The following is a 23,682-nucleotide window of genomic DNA, read 5'->3' as shown; positions in this document are numbered from 1 at the left end:
ACGTTGTTGAATTAGGTTTTTTTGGTGACTATAATAAATAATATCTAGTATGAATTCTTACATAGTAATAAATCAATTAGAGTCTCTATTCCTTTAAAGTTTTTAATTCAACTATTGTTATATCAGTTGGTAATAAAAATAAATGGAAATTTTAATTTTTATAGTACAAAAAATTATTTCTTTTTTCTCTATATCTTTTTATTTTTTCCTTGAAGAGGAGGGCAAAGATGAGAAAATTTAATGGAGGCTAACTCAGGTAAGATAAAGGGCGAATTGCAAAAAATCCATTTTTACTATTATTCAGTTACGAAAAACTCTCCTTATGAATATTTTTGACAAAAAAAATTTCCTCAACTATCCCAAGAGGGTGTTTTTAACTGATATCCATTTAAGTGGTTGTCTGAATGAATTTTTTGGACGAAATTACCTTTTAACAGATTATTCTCCAGACAATTTATTTATTTATTTTTTCTTTTTTTTCTCTCGGCTGCGTCAAGCAAGCTTTCTCATTCCTTTAAACACAAAGCTAACAGATCGAGAAACCCAATTGTTGAAAATTTATCTTTCAACACTGATTGAACAACATGATATAGCACATGTAAACAATAGTTGAGGCCCCAAGAATACTCAGCTATATTCATTTAATCTATGACTTATTTTTATTTATTTACTTTTATTATTGATTTTATTATTTTTTATTTATTTTATTTATTTATTATTTTTTGTCATGATTTCATCCGTGGAATTGAACAAATCATTTGCATGTAAAAAATGTTATGTTTCATTTGGTTTCTTACCATCTTAATAATAAGAATTTTTTTATAAAAAATAAAAAAATAAAAAAAACTATCTTAATAATAATAGTGAGTAAGCTTCCCAGAAATTACCCCTTATACTTCGTCCACATGGTATGTAATTTTCGAATAGCAGGTGATGGAAGAATCAAAAGTAGTGGAATCAAAACAATATATGATGAGATGATAAATGCATTTCTTTCAAACTAAATGACTTAAATGTCCTTTATAATTAGATTCTTATAAATTGAATAGAGGACGACAATGTCCTTTTACATTAAAAGTGGTCATATTTTTAGGTCTTTAACTTGAGTACATCAAAAAGTTACTTTAAGGTATTTGGTGTTCTCAAATTACAGGTTTAAAAAAGAAATTGTGTTACTTTTTAATTGCCAATTTTAGTGCACTTACCTTGTAATAACATAATTCAATTAAGGAAAAGAAACCAAGGAAACATGACAAATTATTAATTATTTTCTTTAAAATAATTAACTGTTTTAACTTATAATGGCTGCTAAAGATCAAGTGCACTGAAGGAGTTTTTGAACTGCTTAATTTTTTCATCTTTTATTCCAACACCGTGGTGGATTTTGTCTCTCATGTGCTGTTGTACTCAATTTTATTTTATTAATTATGTATAGCTTAAATATGATATTATTGGTTTTTCATTTTTTATTTTTTGAAAATTTTTCTTTATTGCTTCACATATCTTGCTTGACGGAGAGAGAGAGAAAAGAGAGAAAATACAAAAATAAATTATCTGAAATAATAATCTGTTAAAGAATAATTTGGTCTAAAAACTTTCCTCAAACAATCACTTAAACAAATATAAATTAAAAATACTCATGAAATAATTGAGGGGAGTTTTTTTTGTCAAAAATATTCATAAATAATCCAGGGAAATTTTTCGTAATTCGCCCTGAGATAAATTAGTAGTTGCTGAGAAGTGTATGTATGCAGCAATGGCACCTGGACTCTGCAGGTGGAAGAAATAGTGTCTCTCTCTATCAGTACACAAATCCTCTCTCTCTCTTGACAGCATCACATGGCCATGCAGACAGTTCCAGACCCACCCACATAATCATTCCACATGGACATCTGACCCACACTCCCTCTCTCTTCCTCCTTCCTTCCCTTCTCTCCCTCTTAACGTTTTAGGATAGAACCCACACAAATTCAATACCATTTTGTTTTGCCAACTCTCGCTTCACCACATTGGTTGACATGTACCTTCTGTTAATATAAAACCATCATTCAATATTTCAATCTCCTAATTTTTTTGTTCTGTGAAGAATAATACCAAAACATCTTTTATTGGATCTGCAGAGATTCTCCATCTCTCTCTCTCTCTCTCTCTCTCTCTCACATATATATATATATATATTTTTAAGGCAAGTGAAGGTGTTGAGGCTAATCAATTGCTTGTTCTGGTTCAAAAATGGCAAATGGGTATTGGGTCCCTTCTATCTTTTGATTCTCCTATTGATTTCAGCTTGAGCAGAAGGCATTGTCTGGTTTTTTTTATGAAACCCTCTAAAAATGCTTCCATATGTTGATAAGGAGTGATTTCACTTTATGGGTTTCAACTTTCTTCTATTCTTGTTCTTGTTTTATTTGATTGTTGATCCAAACAAAAATTTGGGCGGATTTGTGGAAAATCCAAAAAAGGGAATCTATGTTATGAGATGAAGCTTTCTTGGGATTTTAATTACAAAGATGAAATTTGGGCCTGATGGGCGTAGACAAAAGCATAATTTTAGTGTTTTTAATCCGTGATTAGCTGGAAAAATCAGTGGGCTTTTGGGAGAGAATTTAGCCATATATATATGTACACGCAAAAGGAATTAATTTCCTTTTGTGATTGATTCTCTCTTTGGAAGGCTCTATTTGGAATTGCTTTAATTTGGAAGGTGCTTTAATTTTTGCAAACTTTTGGAGGTTATAACAGTCTCATTTGTGCCATATAAGTTATGCAAAAGTTTTGAGGGGAAAGAAGAAAGAAAAGCACTAGGGTTTAGTTTATGGCCTTGTGATTGGAATCTGGTCTTAGAGTGAGCCTCTGAAGCCATAGATTTGCAGTGGTAAAACTGGGTTCAACATTGTTGAAGAGCCTCTGATTCAGATTTTATGGGGATGGTTGGAAATTTACAGGCTTCGTGAACGGTTGACAGGCATTTAAGAAGTGTGGCTATTCAAATTTGTAGTTGAAAAGGGGGTAAAATGGCTGCAAAGCTCCTACATTCGTTGACCGATGACAACCCGGAGTTGCAAAATCAAATGGGATGCATGACTGGTTTCATTCAGCTCTTTGATCGACACCATATCCTCTCCGGCAGGCACATCAGTGGCCGCAGCCCCAAGAGGCTCCCTTCTGGTAATTTTTACTTGGCTGTTGCTTAATTTGATTTACTCTCACTTGGATTTTGAAGATGTGTTCATCAATTTGTTTAGTTAGATGTCTGTTCCCTTAAAACATCACTTAATAACCAAGTATTATGGCTTTGATTCTGTAAGTTCCTTCCTCCACAAAGGTTACTATAGTGTTTGTCTTTCTTTGCATCAACTTTGTGAATACGTGATTGATGGCATCAAAATGCTTGCTTGTGTAGAGGTTTTACAAATCCACAAAGTACCCACAATATGGGTATTCATGAAATCACCATTAATATAATCTAATAGGCACTTATTCTCAGAAAATACCTATATGTAACTTAATCATGATGAATTTTAATAATAACTTTAAATTACCTTGACGTATGCAAACAGATTATCCATATTTTATTAATTTTAATCTTATGATGCTTAGACTTGCTCATATTAGCTATGAATTTTCACACTGTCAAACCGTTTCTAGAAAGTCTATTTCTTTTATTTTCTGTGCCTAAAATATAAAAAGAGATTAATGTTTATATGTTTATACATTCCATTTTTTTGGGTGGTATTCTTCAGTTGCCTTTCCACCTATAAGTAACATGTATATCAGCATCAAAATGTTTCTTCTTCTATAGGTAGTTCCCACTTCAGCAATGGCACTTCTGAGACAGGGCCTTATAGTGTATATCATCAACAGACAGCGAAGGTAAGAAATTTTAATTCAATCTTTTCAACCCTTTCTTGGAGATATGTGTATGTATGTGCGCGCGTGCGCGTTGGTGTGCTTGTTTGTGTGCTGTTGTTCATAGCTGGAATAAAGCTAGGCTGAATGGTGTTGAAGGCCTGAGACCTTGTGATGCTACTATTTAATCACAAAATAAAAGCCCAACTCTGACATGGTAGTTAATAAGTTATTATTTTACATATGATTATCATTTGTATCTCAATAAATCCTTTAATATCAAGAATCTAGATAATTACACAATCACCATATCTCCAGTGCTTCTTTTTACTTAAAATGCATTAACTTGGCTTTCAAAGTCATAATTGAAGTTAAATCATTCTAATCATTTGTTGAAAATATGGCCAGTTGTTAGCCCCAAGCAGTGGCTGCTTGTATCCCAAACTTCAATGATATTTTTGAATAATATCTGAACCCTAAAATTGATTTAAGCTCAACTAATTTCCTAGTCTTTAGTCTTGTGATATTATCAGCAGCCTTAATTTCGTGCTGTCATTATCAATGTAAATCTTTGTGTACCTCTTGTGATTGCAGGAAAAGAATTCTTACAAGAATGTGTATGAGAAGCAAAGAGTCTCCACAGAATCATCCAGAGCCTCTTTCTCATCTTCCCGTTCATCTTCTTTTTCTTCTCTTGACTGCAACAGAACAGCTCAACCAGAATCCTCATCTTTTGACCAAATCATCTTTCCTGAAACTCCTTCAAATGAACCAGCAATGAACCAATCATGTGCTTCTCCTCAGTTTGGGCGGCAATCCCTTGATCTTCGGGATGTGGTCAAGGACTCTATGTACAGAGAAGTTCAGGGGCTGTCAGTTAAAAGCACAATGAAAGAAGTAGCAGCAGAACATGTGGTGAAGCATAGAGACTCCCCGAGGCCTCTGCAGCTGTCCAAATCTGCAGATGGATCTCACAGTTTGGGCACCAATGGAAAGAATAATTTGACGGTTGATCTAAAGGAATCTCTTAGAGTTCTTGCTAAACTTCAGGAAGCACCTTGGTATTTTAGTGAAGTAAAAGAACGCTCTAGATCATCTTGCGAATCAAAAGATGGGTCTTTGTTTTCAATTCCGAAGGATGCTCCTCGGTTTTCTTATGATGGGAGAGAAATAAACCGTTTGTCCTTCGAATCTCGGGACGTCTTCAAAAAAACCACAAATCTTAAAGAGTTACCTAGACTTTCACTTGATGGTAGGGAGGGTTCAAGAAGGGGTTTCAACTCTGACTTAAAATCGAACTTTCCTTTGAGAAATACACAGGATAGTGGCAACACCAACAACTGGGTCACGAGTCCACAGCAAATATCAGGAAGTCAGACACGAGCTCCTAGTGTTGTAGCAAAGTTAATGGGTTTGGATGCACTTCCAGGTTCTTGCTTAACTAGTGACAGTCAGCTGGGGTTGATTAATACTTGCCCCATTGAAGATTCTAATCCATTTGGAAGGTCATCAAAATCAACTGGTCAATGCAGGTCGATCCCAAAATCTAAATCCTCAAGGAACTCATGGACGGAACCACCTTCACCACATTGGAAAAATCCTGATTCAGTTGTGAAACCCGTCTCGAGGTTTCCAAAAGAACCAGCACCATGGAAGCAGCTTGAGAGGAGTCGAGGTTCTCAGAAGCCAGCTTACAGTCATCCAAAAGTTCCAGGAACGAGGGCAACTAGCTCATATTCTTCTGTTTATAATGAGATAGAGAAAAGATTGAAAGATCTTGAATTCACACAGTCTGGAAAGGATCTCAGAGCTCTTAAACAGATACTTGAAGCAATGCAGGCAAAGGGGCTCTTAGAGACCAGAGCAGAGGAACAGGATCCAAAATTTGGAAATCAAAGAAACCATGAGCTACAACATATGGGTAATGATCAAAATGTGAGATTGGTTAACCAACAGAAGCCACAGGGCAGTCTTTTAACTACTTCCACAAACAGGAGGAATGATTTTTCAAGGAATTATGATTCCCCAATAGTGATAATGAAACCAGCAAAACTTGTTAAAAAATCGGGCATTCATTCTTCTTCGGTTATTCCAGTAGATGGTTTATCAGGTCTACCTAAACTCAGGGGTGGTGACCTTGTGGATAACAGAAAGGGTTCAATTAATGGTTGGACAGCTAAAGATCAGATTCCAAAAACTAGTTCCAGAGAGATTCCTGTCAATTCAACTGATAAGAGAACCAATGGCAAAAATTTGAAATTGACTCAAACTTTGACAAGACCTCAATGGTTGCCCAAAGAAAACACCACAAGTTCAGTAAAAAGGTCAGGATCTGTGAGCCCAAGGTTGCAACAGAAAAAGCTCGAGTTAGAGAAGCGATCTCGGCCGCCCACCCCTCTATCTGATTCCATGAAATCCAGGAGGCAATCCATCAAGCAGCAACCAGATTCAGGTTCCCCCAGTGGGAAGCGCAGACCAAAATCCTCCAAGTTGCAGCAAAGTGATGACAGTGAGATCAGCAGTGAAACTAGGATTATGGGTTACCAAGAGGATGATCTTTCTTCGCATTCAGACAGCAATACCTTGGACTCGAAGATAGATATTGAAGTCTCCAGTTCTGATCGATCTGCCGAGATCAATGGCAGCCAGAGTACATTTGTGAAGCCTGCTAAGTACTCTGTTCATAGCTTAAGTCAGAAGGTATGTGCTTTTTGATATTATCTATTTATGTGCCTGTTCTAATCAAATGTATAATCGGTTTGACATTCTTGTTCAGAAATCATCTCCAAGGTTGAGTGAAGACGGGCCATTGACAGAAATTGCCACAGTTGTCCTGGAGCATCACAGTCCTGTTTCTGTTCTCGATGATTTGGTATATAGAGATGATGCCCTGTCTCCTGTGAAACGGATACCAAATAACCTTCAAGGTAATGCATTAAACTCCTGAAATTTGTTTTCTTTAATGTGGCAAAATCTGGACCAATTAAGACTTGAGTTATGGATAATGCATGACTACTTGCCATATGAGGTGTTCTGTGAGTAGTTTAGAATAGTGGTGGGACTCTTTATGCCTTTGACATGCTGGAGGGGCCAAATCTACTTCACCATAATAACTTTATTTGAAAATCAAATGTTCAGTTCAAATGTAATAGACATTTGGCCTTTCCGAGGACAATGAAAGGCAGGTAGGCAGGAATTCTAAATATGTTACTGTATTTTGATAGATAATATGGCAACTCTGCTCAGTTTTCCTTGTTTTTCCTGAGCAAGTTTATGCTCAGATGGTATGTCTCTGTCTTGTGAACAGCCCTTGAATTGATAAAAGCGTGAATATGTTGATATAAAGTGTAAAATTACATATTTGTTACAGATGCAGGCACATTAACGAAGGATAATATCTATTGGGCATAAAACTGATATGGAATTCTCTAAAAGGCTTCATGATAAAATGCTGTTATGTTAGTCTATGCATTTTGATATTAGAGGATCATTATATGGTTTTTATGATATTGTATAACCAAATTAGAGCGTTATGTAGCTTAGGTAAGGTATTTTGTGCCAGTAATATGTAGTATCAAGTGGTGATTACAGGATTGAACAGTCAGGTTTTCTCATTTTCATTATTTTCTTTATCAGGAAACACTTATATCTCTTATAGTTTACCATATCTTACTCGATTGTTCATCTTACAGATGACGGAACTCATAATTCTAATAATGATTCAAGTAAAGAGCCATGGGTTCCAGCAGATAATATCTTAACTAACAGCTCAGGATCTGGTCTTTCATCCAAGATTGATCGCAAGAAACTGCAGAACATTGATAATTTGGTTCAGAAGCTTAGAAGCCTGAACTCAAGCCATGATGAAGCCCGCACAGATTACATTGCATCTCTTTGTGAGGACACAAATCCAGACCACAGGTACATTTCTGAGATATTGTTAGCATCTGGTCTTCTCCTCAGAGACCTTGGCTCAAGCCTGACAACCTTCCAGCTCCATTCGTCCGACCATCCAATCAATCCTGAGTTGTTCTTGGTCCTGGAACAAACAAGGGGCAGCACTTCATTAAAGGAAGAATGCAGCGCTGAAAAAGTGGTCAATTTGAAACCTGATCAAGAAAAGTTTCACCGGAAACTAATTTTTGATTATGTTAATGAGATTCTTGTTGGAAAGTTAGCTTTAGTTGGGACTTCTCCTGAGCCGTGGTTGAGGCCCAATAAACTGGCGAGGAAGACCTTGAATGCTCAAAAGCTTTTGAAAGAATTGTGCTCGGAGATAGAAAAGCTTCAAACGAACAAATCAGAATGCAGCGAAGATGATGAGGAAGATGGTTTGAAAAGAATTTTGTCGAAGGATGTGATGCATGAATCAGAGAGTTGGACAGATTTCTGTGGTGAGATTTCCGTGGTGGTTTTGGATATTGAGCGGAAGATCTTTAAAGATTTAGTTGGCGAGATTGTGATTGGTGAGGCAGCTGTATTGCAAGCAAAACTGGGTAGGCGCTGCAGGCAGCTGTTTCGGAAGTAGTTTATTTCTCCTTATCCTGCTGCTTCTTACTTCATTTTGCCACTCCTCCTCTTGTGATTTATATATATTTTTTTCATGTAAAAGTATAATAATTTAATGGATTACAACGGTAACTCCTGTCTGGTTTGTAAAGATCCCTTCTCAAGTGTATGCAACAAAAATGTTCTTGGATATTGAATGAAAGGTCTTTGGCTTGTGTTATTACTTTTCAGTAATCTGCTCTTGATGATTCATATGTTTCTCTTCATGTTTCATGTAACCATATGCTCATTAGTATGGAAATGGGCTTGTTAAGATCAGAACCAACCCAGCAATTTAAATTTTCTTGTGAAAAAGGCAGGTGTCCAACTACCATATGCTCAAATTATGTTATGGTGCAAAATGGCACAAAAGATGTGTACAAAGTCCCTGCTTTTTTGAACCACTAATGATGTAAATATGTTGAAGCCAGGAAAATTGTTAGCATGTCCATCTGAAAAGGAGAGAGAAACAAGCCATGATTCCGTCTACGCTGACTGCAAATTCGAGGTAGGTTTAATCTGTCTGGAACAACTTTATTTAACACAGAATGCACTCTAACCACAGATTTAGGCACTCGTGCACAGGGCTACAAATAAACAGAGTTAGAGCTAATTTCTTAAGACTGCTTCGATTTGGCTCCCGCCCAGTGAAGAATTCAGACTAGAGAAATTAGAAAATTGTCAAACTTACACCAGCCAATGAAATTTTTTTAATGGGGGAATTCCCTAAAATCCAATATAGCCCCCAAAATGGTCCTCCAATCCAATATCAAAACCACATCTTTCATTTAACTTTTTAATCGTATCTTCCAATGTATGCTAAAAAAAAAAAAAAAAAAAACCTTTGTGGTTTCACTTCTGTAGGGGTCCACATGAATAGGACCCACATATAAATTCAACTTTATATATCACACGCACACACATTCCCACCTTTCTGGCCCCTCCTCCATCTGGATAAGCCGCCAACTAGCAACACAGTTTCTGTGGGAAAACCTCTACAGAGAGGCCACAAGAGGTAGGTGTGTGTGTGTGTGTGTGTGTGTATCTATATATATATATATATATATTATGGAATCACTACTATCAATTGTCTCAAAACCCAACACACCTAACCATTTCCCAATCTTCACCTGCCATCCAAAACTTTCCCTCCAATATAGAAAAACAACCCAAATGTCCCTCCAATGCAATAGAACCAGAAGAGCAGGACTTATAGCGACAATAGCTTCTGTAGTCCTCTTATCAAGAAATGGCAGTCTCAATGCATTTGAGCTGAGAATGACAGTTCCAGACCAGTCAGTGGAAGAGGCAGAGAGTGGAATCAGAGGTCATGCACTGAGTCTGCTTCAAGTAAAGGACTTGCTAGAGTCAGAGTCATGGAAAGAAGCACAGAAGGAATTGAGGAAAAGCTCTTCCAAGCTTAAACAGGACATCTACACCATTATTCAATCCAAGCCACCAAGTCAGAGGCCTCCATTGAGGAAGCTCTACTCAACCCTCTTCAACAGTGTTACCAGATTGGATTACGCAGCAAGGGACAAGGACGCGACACGTGTCAGGGTATACTATGATGATATTCTTGTGTCCCTCAATGACATTATGTCTAGAATATGATTCTATCAATCAGTTTTTGAATTTTCATGTGATGTATAAATATCTTCATTTGATTTGAAAATTTCATGATTTTACATGACTAAAAAGTTGAAACTAGAGCTGTTTGGAGTGAGTGATTGAATTGTGCTAATTTCAAATTCGACAAAATCAGGCCTTTTTTTGTTGAGAAATTTGGTTGAGACATGTAAAATTAAAAAGAAATTAGACAATTAGGTTCCGTGTGTTTCGATGTAAAATATATTTTTTTTAGATAAAATATTTTTTTTATTTTTACTTTGCCAGTGTTTGACAAATATCTACATCGAGGTTGAGGTCAAGTCCATCGGACAGGGCATGTAAAATAATTTGCCGAAAATTGATGGATAAATTATTTTTGTTAAATTTTAATATATTTTTTCTTCGTAAATATTTTACAATAACCAAATACCAGAAAAAAAATAAAAAAATAAAAAATTTGCTAAAAAATATTTTACATCTAAATAAACCGAGCCTTAATCTATTATATTTTTAAATTTATCCATTTTTATTAGAAAAGAAATTAGGTATCATTCAGTTAGCTATACAAGGATTTGGGTTGGATTTGGTTCACAATTGAGGAATTGGCTATGGTTTAATATACTTGTACCGTACCTTAACCCAGCCCGGCCTTTACTATTTGGGCTTCAAATCATTATCCTATGGCCCTCTCCCAATTCCCAAGCCTCTTATTTATGGATCAACCGAATCCAACTGGTGTACCTACATTTGTGGGCCATCTCTTCTCCTTTCCCACCTACAACAAATAATGATGGTATAACTTTTTGTATTTATATCATCATATACATTATACCCTAACCATTTTATATTTATAAAAAATGGGGTCATAAAATGAAAAATACTGGGTTATTTTTTTGAATACCTACCTACCCTGTTTCACTTGTATAAAAATTATTCAAAAGTAATAATTATAACTTAACTTAATCTGTCAGTGACAAGCACGAGACTCACTCCTATTGGGTGGAGAGTCTGGACACTAAATAATTAATACGAAAGAGCATATATGGTCCATGCATCTTTATTCACATGTATTGCACACAGAAAGGGACCATGACCTCCAAAGTCGGTCATTATTATTTTCAAATAAGCTTTTAAATTTATATAAATAATCTTAGTATAACATGTTTATGTAGCCAGTGTGAAAGCAGTTTTTTTTTCTTTATTTCATGCCCATCTTTTTTTGTATATTTTTTTACTAGGACCACACTATGCCTTTTTTCCGATGTCAACTTTAAAAAGGATACCTTAGCCCAACTTGCTGCTGTGGGCCTTTAATTTTTCTTGGATCTTGTGACGTGTTGACAAGGCTGCAACAAGTTCCAGTCAATGTCCAGTACTCCTCATCTTCTTTCTTTTTCATCTCAGAAGAATTATAGATTCCAAAGCCCTTTTTCTTTCATTGATTCTTCTATTATGCCTGTGCAGCCGCAGAGTCTCTCGTCTCTGTAGGATAGTGAAACATTAATATGGGCCTCCTCCTCCTTTAGGGTACACTTCTAGGGTTTTAGATATGCCAACATTAGCATTGGTTGTTGTATATATATATATATATATATATCATGGTTTGTATTGTACTATTTCATAGAATAGGTTGCCCTATAACTGTGAGTACTTTTCCAACTATATACATATATAAAGTGGGAAATTAAGAAACTAGAGACCTTTTGGTTGACAACTCTCGAGCACTCTTTCCTCTTTTGGTGTTAGCTTGTATAAGCATGTACGAAATCCAGAGTCACAGAGAGAGCCCCATTTTCGTCTTCTTTCCTCTTTTATGTGGTTGTTTAGAAAATCATAAACAAGTAGATTACAGGACCCAAATTCCATGAAAAAATTCAATCACAATATTTGTGATTGTCACTGTCTCTTTCACTAGTCGATCTCGCCAGTCATTAACGCAGAAAATTCTTACTTTAGTTTTAGCCTGTGACATTAGAACTCAGTTTTTTCGAGTGGATCGAGCTAGCTCTTCTAAGATCTAGTAATCTTTAGAAGATATATATAAGGCCCCTCTCTGCCAAGGAGTACGTTCATTGCTTCTAACTGATCACGGGTGGTGACCTTGCATGTTTTCATTAAGAGAAATTAAAAATCTGAAACTTAATTATATGCCAAACCTCTGCTGTCTTCCAATAAGGACTGCATCTCAATAGGGCCTTCAATGTTCTGTCAAAAACAGTCAAAATATTGCAATTAATTAGCATCTCCTTCTAAGATCTGCTAATCAATTTGCAATTTTTAAAAAAAAAATTTGGGAAAAAATTTTTGGTTTCTTAGTGAAGGTAAAAAATTTCCTTCAACCATTGCATGGTTTTGCCTTTAAAATTCATACAATGATTTCATTACCTTTATTTATTATTATTTTTTCATCAAGTGTATTTTTAGCCCAGTTCTTTTATCACCAATTTGCTCAATTCCCAGTAATCCTTCGACATAATAGAAGACATATTTTTTCTTGAAATTGATATATATATATATATATATATATATATATATATAGGAGGTCAGTATTTTTATTTATTGATCATTTGTTTGTTTGTAACATCAAGGGTAGTCCTTGAAATTGTCCTTAAAATGGTTATGCGCGCATAATATATATATATATATATATATATATATATATATATATATATATATATATTAAAAGAAGAAGAAGAAGAAGAAAAACCTAGCCTAACAATGCTTTGCATTTGTATAATGACTTACTCCTTTATTTAAACATATACAAAACATGCATTATTTATTTATTTATTTATTTATTGGGTAAATTATTTATTTCATATATGGGTTTTGCATGTGCTGCAGTACTTTGTGTATGTGTTTGCTCCTGTGATTTATGTGTGCGGGTATGCTTTGATGCGGGTTTTACGTTTGTAGTTCTTACTGTTTGAGGCATAATAAAATTATCAAAATTGGATATATACATACATACATACATATATATATATATATATAAATGTATCTTTTATATCTTTGCAACAGAAGATGAAATCAGGAAATTACACCTAACGAGTGACTGACATATAGTCATGCTATGAATTTCTGGTAGAATATAAACTAAAGGTTGTTTAAGACTTAGTGAGGTCGTACGAACTTCAGTAGAACCCATTACAGTAGCACGTGATGATCTTATCACCTATGAAGTTAAGGGGGAAAAAAAAAAAAAAAATCAATGATCTTATTGTAAGATGCAAAAAATGGTGTCTGAAAAATGTGCCCGTAGTCATCAAAGATATTATAAGATAAATTACTTTATTTTAAAAATAAAAAAATAAAAAAAAATAGAAGAAGAAACAAAGAGTAGCCTTGACGGGGAGATTAACCAAGGCCACTGTTGTGGGCTTACAGCCCATAACACCAAAATATATAAGAACTACCAAATTGGTAATAAGTTGCATTTTTCATTTAATTATTTATTACTTATTTTAATAGTGGGGCAGGTACACACACGGGTTTTACCAAATATTTTAGTGGGGATGGCTTACTAAAATTTTAACAAAATTATAGGTATAAAATATACAATCATTTCTAGGGCGGACAACTAACAAAAATTTTAACGAAATTGTAAGTACAAAATATAAATAAAAAAATTTAGGGGGCGAACGTCTCCATGCCCTTGGGGAAGCTAAATTTATCATTTTATATCTCCAATTTTTTCTTTCTTTTAAAAATATCTCCAATTTTAAATTCTTTTTCTTCTTACTCTACTTCTTCTTCTTCAATTTTCTTTTCTCTTCAAATAAATTTCCAGTTCTTTTTCTTTTCTTTTTTTTCTTTTTTTTTTTTTCCCCCTTCATAGATCTCTCTCTCTCTCTCTCTCTCTCTCTCTTCTTTTCTTTTTTCCTTAAAATTTGCTTCTTCATATACTCATATACATTGCCTTCCTTGCTTAGATTTATATCCCCCTCTCTAGTACATATAAATATTTATACATATACCCTTTCGGCAAATATAAAACATATGTGAATGTTGCCTTTTTCTTTCCTCTTTGAATTCTTCCACTTTTCTTGTGATGAAAATATTGTCCACTCCTCTCTCTCTATCTTTTTATTTTATTTGTTGTAATTTCAACAAAAATAACTCAATCTTAATTTATAGGGAAGATTAATTTTGATTTTTTTTCCCACTAAAGTAGTTTTTTTTCGATAATTAAGTATGTGTGTATATATATATAAATGGAGAGGATTTACAAAAAAGAGCCCGAGAAACCCTAACAACCCACTAGCTCAGCTTAATGGCCAACCAAAAGGGCAAAGAGCCAAGCTATAACATATAAAGAAATAATACAAAGAACAAAACTCAGCCCCAAAGAAGGGAACCACATACCAAAAGGGTATCTTGGACAAAAATTAGAGGAAAGAAATAGTTCTCAACATAGAGTATAGCTCATCATCCACAAGTTCAATTGAGGCATGCAAAATAGAACAACTATGAAAAAACCTTTCCCATTAACACTATGGGTCAAAAGGGAATTGAAGTGAATGGAGAGTAACCTATATCTAATTATGTTTTGGATGGCTTTGGGGACGACTGGAAAAAGGAAATTTGTGTTTCTGAAGACTCTACTATTTCGTTCATATGAAATAGATGTAGGTGTCCAATTAATGTTAGCTTTTTTATATAGACATTGTAGTTCTTCCTATCGGAAGTCTAATGATCCAAAACAAACTTACTAAGATATTCCAAATTTAGTGTCGGGGGATGGATGTGAAATCCATGCCACACCTAAATAAGATCTTGTTCCAAATTCTGAGGGAAAAAGGGCATTAAAAAATGTGATTTGAATTCTAAGTTGTTTAAGCAAAAAGGGCAATTGTTAGGGTTGTGAGGATTCGTCCAAAATTTGTAATTTGTGGTGAACCAGAGAATAAAACTATGTTTAGGAACATGATCTCCAAACCATAAATGGTCATTCCAATGGATAATAAGACATGATGGGTCAAAAAGCTTGATGGTAAAGGGGAAGATAAAGTTAGAAGTGCTAAAAGGTGCTTAAATGGTACCTTTAATGGAGGATTTTGTGGCTAGACGAGTGAGAGCAAAATTAGACATAATTGGAATTTAGTTGGTTAACTAAGAGGCGATGTTTCATTACTAAAAGAATATTTTGTCACTGATCTTAGTATATTTGTGAGAACCTGAAAACGATATTGTGTTTAGATCAACACTTTCGACTAGTGGTCCTTAAGGGATCAATAGTCAAACTACAACATGGTGGAGTTGCCACTTGACTTGAGTGCTTAATCAACTTTCTAGCCATACGTCATAAGTTGAGGATAATTTTTTAATTCCATGCTGGTTGAACTTTGAGGTCCCAAAATCCCATTCATTCAATGAGATTATTATCAATCCATCTCTCCAAAATACCATGAGATCATTCAACATTTAATAGATTCCAAATATGTTTGAGCACGACAACCTTATTCTAGACTTTCAAGTTGGGAATCCACACTGCCATTTAGGCCTAAAGATGGCTCCCCAATACATTTTAGCCCTAGTTAGCTTCATCTTAGGCTTGGTTTTATCCAATTAACAACTTTTTTGGTTAAAATGAGATTACTTAACCAAAAGTTTCCACTCTTTTTTTCTTTTGTTAAAACTCTTAATACAAATGACTGCCTAAAACGGCAGGTGATTTGGGTCTACCTAATTTGCATTCTTGGAACAAGGTTGCAATAATGAAGCACATTTGGCACTTGTTTAAGTCTAAAGATATGTTATGGGTTCAATGGGTTAACACTTACCTCCTTAGAGGATGAAGCCTTTGGGAAGTCACCACTCCTAGTCAGTGCTCTTGGACTTGGAGGAAGTTTCTCCAACTCAGACCAGCCTTTCGACCCCTTGTCAACTTAAAAATTGGGGATGGACAAAGTATCAATTTCTGGTTTGACGATTGGTGTTGCTTTGGCCCTCTTTATCAACTCATTTCTCCTCAACAACTTACTGACACCTCCCATAACACAACAACTAAACTTGGCTCCTTCATCACTAACTCAACATGGGTTTTTCCCTTCTCTATCACAAATATCCTTCCACAGTTACACCTCACAAATAGACTGCCATCACCAAACTCCCATAACAAGGACAAGCTCACATGGATTCCATCCTCAACTGGAGAGTTCTCAATACCACTAACCATGAAGTTTCTTAATAGGCACTTGGCAACTCTACCATGGACTCACTTAGCTTGGGAGAAACCATTAATTCCTAAGCATGCGTTTACACTGTGGATTGCTATCAATCAAAGACTTCCAACCCTGGACAGAAAATGCATTACACACATTGATTCGGTCACTTGTGTTCTCTGTAACAATGTTTTGGAATCTCATGATCACATTTTCTTCATGTGTCCATTTGTTAAGCCTTTGTGGACATTTATACAAACACGTTGTGGGTTCCATATCCAACCGACAAATTAGGCAAGTTTGATCTCATGGGCGGCTTACCATTGGAGAGGGGAAGGTTCTTCTCACAATAGCTTAATCTCGAGATTGGCATTGGCTTCCTTGGTCTACAATGTTTGGGCGGAGCGTAATCGGAGGATCTTCATGGGGAGAAAATTGTCGCAGAACTCACTCCTTCATCTCACGTTGGACTCAGTAAGAGCTAAACTCCTATATACCTCCATCAAGAACTTTACCGCTGGAAGACAAATTGTTGAAGAATGGAATCTGCCGTGCTCTATTTTGCGTCCTCCGGCGAAGCTACCAGACATCTAAATGTGGAGGTTTCCTCCATGCGCTGATTGGAATGTGGATCTGCTGGTAACGGCCTCCATTGTTCCCATTTGTGTTTGGGTTGTTTCCTTTGGGCTTGTTTCATATGGATTGCCTTTGTATTTTTCCTTTGGGCTTTTCGTGAGCCTTCTTTTTTGGGGTTGTACAGTCTTATTATCTATAAATTCAATTTACCTTTCAAAAAAAAAAAAAAAAAAAAATGACTGCTAAATTATATGAAAGCTATATAGATGGTTTTTCACGAAAGTATTTTTTTCCTCAAGTAAGTAAGTATGTGTGTATATATAAATGAAGATCATTTAAAAAATTAAGGGACCTTGGAAATTCCCAACAGCTAGCCCATCGACCAACAAAAACAATCCTATAAAGGGTAAAATAACATACATACAAAGAAATAACCCAAAGAACAAAACTCAGCCCAAAAGAAAGGAACAACGTACCTAAACGGGAACTTTAGAAGAAAAATAGAGGAAAGAGATAACTCTATAGACCGAAAGGAAATTCATCAAACAAATCGAGAGGATATGTATTTAATGATTGTGTTTTAGATGGCTTTGTAGACTACTGAAGAAAGAAAGGTTATGTTATGAAGGTTTTTCTATTTTATTCCCACCATATGAAATAGACACAACTGGCTAAGGATAGCTTAGTGAGATAAAACACTGTAGTTTTTCCTATCTCATTTTATATTTTGAGGGGAAAAGGGCATTAAAAAAGAGTGTAGCCCTGTGTTTAAGCAAATGGGGCAATAACGAGGGATGTGAAAGTCGGACATAGAGGATTTTCCTTAAGTTCTAATTTGTTGTTGATGGAGAGCAAAAAAATAAAACTATGTTTAGGGGGGCAGTCTCTGAACCATACAATGTGTTTCTAATGGACAGTAGGACATGGTAGGTTGAAAAGCTCGATCATAAGGGGAAAGCTTAAGTTCAAAGTGTTATAATGTATTTAAATGGTTATGTTAGCATAATCTTATGGGCTAGAAGAGTGAGATTATAATTAGTCATATTTAGAATTTGGCTGGTTAACTAAGAGGGAATGTTCCATTGCTACTGAAAATCATGTTAGTGATATATTTGTGAAAACCTGAAAGGGATATGGTGTCTAAATCAATACTTTCTAATTCTAGTGGTCCTTGAGGGAGCCAATAGTCAAACCATAGCATGGTGGAGCTATATGTTATCTCCAACTAAGTGTTTAATCATCTTTCTAGCCATATAGCTGAGTCTAAGGATATATTTCTATATGGCTGAACTTTAATGTCCAAGAACTCTGACCTATGATAAGATTATCATGACCCTGTCTCTCTAAAGTATTAAGAGACTCGACATTAAACATGTTCCAAATATACTTGAGCATTGCAACCTTGTTCTAAACTTCCAAGTTAATTGGGAAACCCCAACCATGTTAGAGTGTTTCTCAAGTTCATCACAGTGCTTTATTTGAGGTGGAGAAATCTTCAGTTGTGGTGGAGTTATGAAGAGATCCTTGTTCGAGGTGGAATCTAAGCTACTAACATGTTTGAACTAGTTCAAGAACTTTGAACCAGCTCAACTAGAGTGATGAGTTGGACTTTGACTACTGCTTTAGTTGAACTAGTTTAAGGGCACTTGAACTAGTTTAAGTGAGACAGTGAGTTGTAACATTTTTGGAGAAACAAAGTTGAACTAGTTCAAGTATTGTTGAACTAGTTCAACTGCCTTTAGGAAACTAAGTGATTTGTTTTCTTTATTGGTTTTGGAAGCCAGAAGACTTAGGGAAAAAGGTTGAAGATTTAGGGAAGAAGTTGTACCGGCTATTTTAGAGTTGAAGATGGATGTGGTAACTCCTTGTAGGCAAGTTGATCCTTATCCAACAAGGAATTCGGTTTGAAGACTCTATAAATAGAGATGGGTATGAGAGGTTTAGAGAGAGAGAGAGAGAGAGAGAGAAAAAAAAAAAAAAAAAAAAAAAAAAAAAAAAAAAAAAAAAAAAAAGAAGATATGTAAGGGGTTTAAAGGTGAGTGTTATGAGGAGAGGGGAGAATATATGTAATTCCCGAGTATATACATGTAACTTCAAAAGAGATGATGAGTGAGTGAGTGAGGTTTTGACATGCACGTGGTTGTATATTTTCTTCCTTGATTCATAATAATAAAATCTCTCTCTCCCATAGAGACGTAACCCTAGAGTTGGGTGAACCATATAAAATATTGTGTTGTGCATGGATGTGTGTGATTGTTATTTCCATATATGCTTATGTTGATGTGATGTGATGATACTTCCGTTGTGTGTGATGAAGAAGGGATTTAACTTTCAACAACAGTCGACAGTTGAGTGGGTTGGAGGAAGTTAATTATTCCCTAACAATCCCAACCTACCATTTAGGCCTACGTATAAATGACTCTCCAAACACTTTAGCCCCAGTGATCCTCATGTTAGCCCTAGTCCAACGAAAGGATCTTAGACTTTGGTTTATTTGATCAACAACTTTCCTTAGTTAAAATGAGATCATGTTGGACCAAAATTTTGAATACTAAAACACAATAAATTATGAACTTATTCTATATATTCTCTTCCATCAAGTCGAACAAAAAAATGAAAATACATTATCTCTCCTCTAGCGGTCGGGATGTCTCATCAATTCTTTCTTCTCTCATTTCATTCAAATTTTTTCTAACAAAGGAAGTATAATTACGTAGAACAATTTTGATCAAATGAACCCTCCTAGCATAATAGAGGGCTTTGCTAGCTAGTCCAATTTATTCTTGGCTCTATTGGTGATCCCCTCCACCAAGGACTTATTTTTAGTGTCGGAAAGCCTTGATGAGATGGGAGGAATATCCAAGCACTTTATTGGTATATTACCAAAATCAAAGTGGAGGAACTGTGTAATCTGAGCTTTGGAATAGGGATCCATACTAATGCAATCAAAAACTTGTCCTTCGGAAAAGTTGGGGAGAAATACAGAGAAAATAATTGCTCAAGGGCCGATTTCAAGGTAGAAATGGATGTCATGTCAACATGAGTAGACGTGAGAGAAAGATCATTTGCAAATTAAGCAGGGGTGGGAGAGCTTGGAGTTTTTGCACTTATTCAAGAAAGTAGTTCTTAAAGAATAATTTTATCAAAAAAATAAAAAATAAAAATAAAAACTAAAAGAATAAAGTTTAAAATGCTGATGAGATATGATCTAATAATGAAAAGCAATTTAATGTGCAAAACTAAAAAAAAAAAAAAAAAAAAAAAATTAGAAAAAAAGAAGAAAAAATTTGGTTAAGTGTAGTAAATCAGTCGCAATTTTGTTTTTTGGTAAATGAATATATAAATAGAAGAGAAAGGATTTAGTCAATTTACAACAAAGAGGGGCGAGCCTAAGAAAAAGGCCCAAAGCCGAATATTACATAATTTATTTATTTTTCATTCAGAAATTTCAAAAATAAATTGCATAAAAGTTAAAGACGTGTGTCTATCCACACAACTCAAACCAAAATTTTTCCCCTTTTTTTTCATATTGCTTCAAGGAACTCAAGCTATAAAATTTCAAAATCAAAGTTAGAAAAGCAAAGAAGAAAAGAAGAAATGGAAGGTAAATTGAAGTATCAAATCTGGGAGCAAATGGGAAGATTCAGGTATTTACAGACAATTTCAGATGTACCTTTTTCCTCTCGATCAACTCCAAATAATCAGTCTAATCTGATCACCAATTAAATATCTTTCCAGACAGTCACTTATTAACCCCAGAGAGAGAGAGAGAGAGAGAGCTAGATTAGCTGAATCTTTCACTGGGATTGTGGGTTTTAAGTTTGCAGTCTCTATAAATGTAACTGCGAGTCTGTACTATTTCAAGTGATGAAATCATAGGAATAAAATTAAATACAGGAGAATATGCTGATTGTATATAGTATGAACTAGCTAATATATATAATGAAGTTCTATATATCCACTTTCAATAAACTAGAAAACCACCAGTGTCAAACCTGAGATTGTATATATTATAACAAGAAAAGAGTCAACTACGAAGAATACAACACCATATGTAACACAACGATTATTACAAACCTTCCACGTACGTAAAATATGTTCTATATATATAATGATATATACATGTAAAAGAAAGAGTTTCTTACATGTATTGAAGAGAGTCTGCATGGCAGGAAACAATCCTTGCAGGTGCAATTTGTGTTGGTCTGATCCATTCCGGTCCCTATCCATGATAAGCATTAATGATCAAACAAAATCAAAGGCAAATTACTAGTCATTTGCAACAATCCACTAATTTGGAAGAATATTATGTTGTGAACTTGAGCTCAAGTTGAAAGGGTTGATTTGCCTTGGGTCTTTCTCAAGTGGAGTGGTAATATAAGTAGGGTACGGAGGGAAGAGTACTGTCGGTGTTGATACAGACGACGTAGAGGAAAACATTTGAGGTCCAGATGAAAGAGCCAATGAAGATGGCAGCAGCGCCACAGGAGAATGACCGGCTTGGGGATCTTCTGTCTGGGATATGAATCCATGGCTTCCAAATTGGGACAAAGACAAATTTGAAGGCTCCCACTGATAGTAAGGGTAGTACGGCATGACATTGTTTAGAAAGCTTGGAAAAGAAGTGTGGTTGAATATTGGGAAGAAGTTTTGAGTGGAAACTTGTGCAGTACTGTAACCTCCAATTCCATGATCTTGATGTTCTTCCCCTCCTAGTACCTCGCGTAGGCGGGATTTGTACTGGTTAATGCCACTCTCTCTTTCAACTTCCTTGCACTTCTCTCTCAAAGTAGCATCCGTATCCCAAGCTTTCAGTTTTGCCATGGCTTGCTCTTCTCCAACATTGTAATTGATCTTAATACCCTCCTTGTTACACGGCAAAGATTGAGTTCCTCCATCTTTTATGAATGGTGGATTCGAATTAAAGAAGGGAGGGAGAGAAGGTTGAGGGACAAATGACTTGTGGGAAAGCATTGTTGGCTGATGGAACTGATTGAAATTTCCTGGGGGAATTTGGAGTGGAGGAAGCTTATCGATTTCATGTTTAGTGGCTTCAAGCAACCAATCTATGACCTTGCTAGGCTGATTAAGCCCCAGCCTCTCCTGAAGATCATATAACTGAATTGCAGTGTGTACTGAAAGCCTAATCCGCCTGTCTCTTAATCCCCTCACAGTGACAACCTTGCTATGCCTATCTTTTCCTCCAAAGGAACGCGAGGCACGAACAATTCTTGGATTTTTAAGTCCTGACCATTGTGATCTTGAGCTGGATGATGCCTTGGAGAATCTGATATCATCGGTTCCACCTTCCTGCTTAGCTTGAAAACCTTTTTCTCTTAAATTTGTGATCATCTTACTTCATCATTTAGCTGCAAGGAATTGACTAAACCCTATGTTAGTAGATGTATATATCTTTCATCCATGTCTTAAATTAATGGTACTGCTCTCTATCAATTCTAGCAATGATTATTCTCAACGATTCAATGTTTTGTAAGAACTTTTTTCTAACTTATCATTTATATGTGTATAGAAATCTCTCTCTCTCTCACGTACACACACAAATTAATAAATAAATAAAATAATAATATCACATAAATTATGATCTTCAAATATGTCACATAGAATTAACAGATCAAACATGCTACACAAATTATGAGTTTTGTGTAGAATTCATTGTAGAGATTCCAACTAATTCAAGGATTTCTACAAAGAAATTGGTGAATAAACAGTTTTAGTTTTTTCTTTTTAGGGCTGACCACTGGAAAACAAGATCATTCAAATGATAAAGATCCAGGCCAACATAGAAGTAATCTATGAAAACCAAGTTCCAGAAAAGATCTATGAACATGACTAGCTAATTGGAGATCGATTATAAACACAGACTTATGGTGGAAATGATTAACACAAGCCTCACATATTCTTCATTTAGTAAAATAAGTTATAGATCATAAGATGAACTTACAGTGGACTAATATATCATGCGTTTTGCAGCCGATCAGTTTGGTTTTTGATTGTAAAGCACATCCAAGGAGGAGGGAGGAGCCCTCAGTGATAACAAGGTCCTTATCACTCTTAAATCCAAATGAACTGTGTAGATGGATTTATGTTGAAGTATAAGTCCTCTAGCTGCAGATAATAAACTTATTGAATAAGTTACAATTTGGGGAGAAACGATGCTAGAATCTTACCGTGCCATGTTGCACAGGGGGAAAAAAAGAAGAAAAAAGTATGGCATATTTGCAACCACATGCGCTCCTTCGTATGTTGACCTGTCAATTTTTTTGGTTCGTAGAAATTAAATCCACATATTTATACCTCATACTCAACAATCGTCGCCTTAATACATAAGTTGTACGCGTTGGTTATTCCTATATTTCACATTGATGATTCAATATTTTATGTAAACTAAATGTAAATGCATATTAGTATGGTAGACATGCAGTTAATTTAATTGGGGACCATCTAGGGTACACATTATAAAAGAATGGTTAATGCTTTATTGACAACTACAAATAGCTTTATCAGTGAATTCCATAGCATGGATTCAAGAATGCATGCCTAGCTCAGTGAAAAAGAAAGCATGATGTTGAACCCTTTCTTTGAACTTACCCTTCCCTTCTTTTTTTCCCAAGTAAATTTGAAAAATGTCAGCATCCATTTTGCTTTTCTAAAATATTGTTTTAATTTTTCCTAATTAAAAACCAGTAATGATGATAAAATGATGTTTTGCTTAATAATGAAGTAGGATTCAAAGGGATAATTAGTCAAAATTGCAAGGGGTATAATTTGCAATTAAATTTCACATGCACCAGTATTTAATAACAATAAAAGAAAGTCAATTAGATAAGTTCTAAAGTGTGTGTGTGTGGGTCGATATATATACAGTATATATGTGGCTTCAAAAATTGAGATCTATATATGCTACTGAATCTGT

The 23,682-nt window shown here is 35.2% G+C and overlaps 3 protein-coding genes across 4 annotated transcripts; 2 read left to right on the top strand and 1 right to left on the bottom strand.

Moving 5' to 3' along the window:
- Nucleotides 1-1,749: 1,749 nt before the first annotated feature.
- On the top strand, nucleotides 1,750-8,588 carry LOC132285091 (protein LONGIFOLIA 1). Its single transcript, XM_059787257.1, has 5 exons — nucleotides 1,750-3,168; nucleotides 3,803-3,873; nucleotides 4,444-6,549; nucleotides 6,626-6,776; nucleotides 7,542-8,588. Exons 1-5 carry the CDS (start codon nucleotides 3,015-3,017, stop codon nucleotides 8,375-8,377), a joined length of 3,318 nt encoding a protein of 1,105 aa, XP_059643240.1. The 5' UTR covers nucleotides 1,750-3,014; the 3' UTR covers nucleotides 8,378-8,588.
- A 719-nt stretch (nucleotides 8,589-9,307) lies between these two features.
- LOC132285093 (psbQ-like protein 3, chloroplastic) lies at nucleotides 9,308-10,107 on the top strand. Its single transcript, XM_059787258.1, has one exon. The coding sequence runs from the start codon at nucleotides 9,466-9,468 to the stop codon at nucleotides 10,009-10,011; it is 546 nt and encodes a 181-aa protein (XP_059643241.1). The 5' UTR covers nucleotides 9,308-9,465; the 3' UTR covers nucleotides 10,012-10,107.
- A 10,628-nt stretch (nucleotides 10,108-20,735) lies between these two features.
- LOC132285787 (transcription factor TCP5-like) lies at nucleotides 20,736-22,946 on the bottom strand. 2 transcript variants are annotated; one of them, XM_059788013.1, is made up of 2 exons: nucleotides 22,711-22,946; nucleotides 20,736-22,131 (listed from the first exon to the last, which is right to left on the bottom strand). In XM_059788013.1, the coding sequence occupies exon 2, from the start codon at nucleotides 22,098-22,100 to the stop codon at nucleotides 21,039-21,041; it is 1,062 nt and encodes a 353-aa protein (XP_059643996.1). In that variant the 5' UTR covers nucleotides 22,101-22,131; nucleotides 22,711-22,946; the 3' UTR covers nucleotides 20,736-21,038. The 2 variants fall into 2 exon arrangements, with proteins under 2 accessions (XP_059643996.1, XP_059643995.1); XM_059788012.1 differs by having other exon boundaries at nucleotides 20,736-22,117; nucleotides 22,711-22,945.
- Nucleotides 22,947-23,682: the final 736 nt, after the last annotated feature.

The sequence above is a fragment of the Cornus florida genome, unplaced genomic scaffold (assembly GCF_030987335.1).
Source record: "Cornus florida cultivar Cherokee Brave unplaced genomic scaffold, ASM3098733v1 CherokeeBrave_3.0.0_Hap2_Chr11, whole genome shotgun sequence".
NCBI classification, from domain to species: Eukaryota; Viridiplantae; Streptophyta; class Magnoliopsida; order Cornales; family Cornaceae; genus Cornus; species Cornus florida.
The sequence above is the reverse complement of the archived record's forward strand: the minus strand, read 5'-3'. Positions and strand labels throughout refer to the sequence as shown.

Excerpts from the sequence above, each read along its gene's own strand:
- LOC132285091 (XM_059787257.1), top strand. The coding sequence starts at position 3,015 with ATGGCTGCAAAGCTCCTACATTCGTTGACCGATGACAACCCGGAGTTG. Across the intron at positions 3,874-4,443 it reads ATCATCAACAGACAGCGAAG|GAAAAGAATTCTTACAAGAA; the intron begins GTAAGAAATTTT and ends TTGTGATTGCAG. Across the intron at positions 6,777-7,541 it reads GATACCAAATAACCTTCAAG|ATGACGGAACTCATAATTCT; the intron begins GTAATGCATTAA and ends TTCATCTTACAG.
- LOC132285093 (XM_059787258.1), top strand. The coding sequence starts at position 9,466 with ATGGAATCACTACTATCAATTGTCTCAAAACCCAACACACCTAACCAT.
- LOC132285787 (XM_059788013.1), bottom strand. The coding sequence starts at position 22,100 with ATGATCACAAATTTAAGAGAAAAAGGTTTTCAAGCTAAGCAGGAAGGT.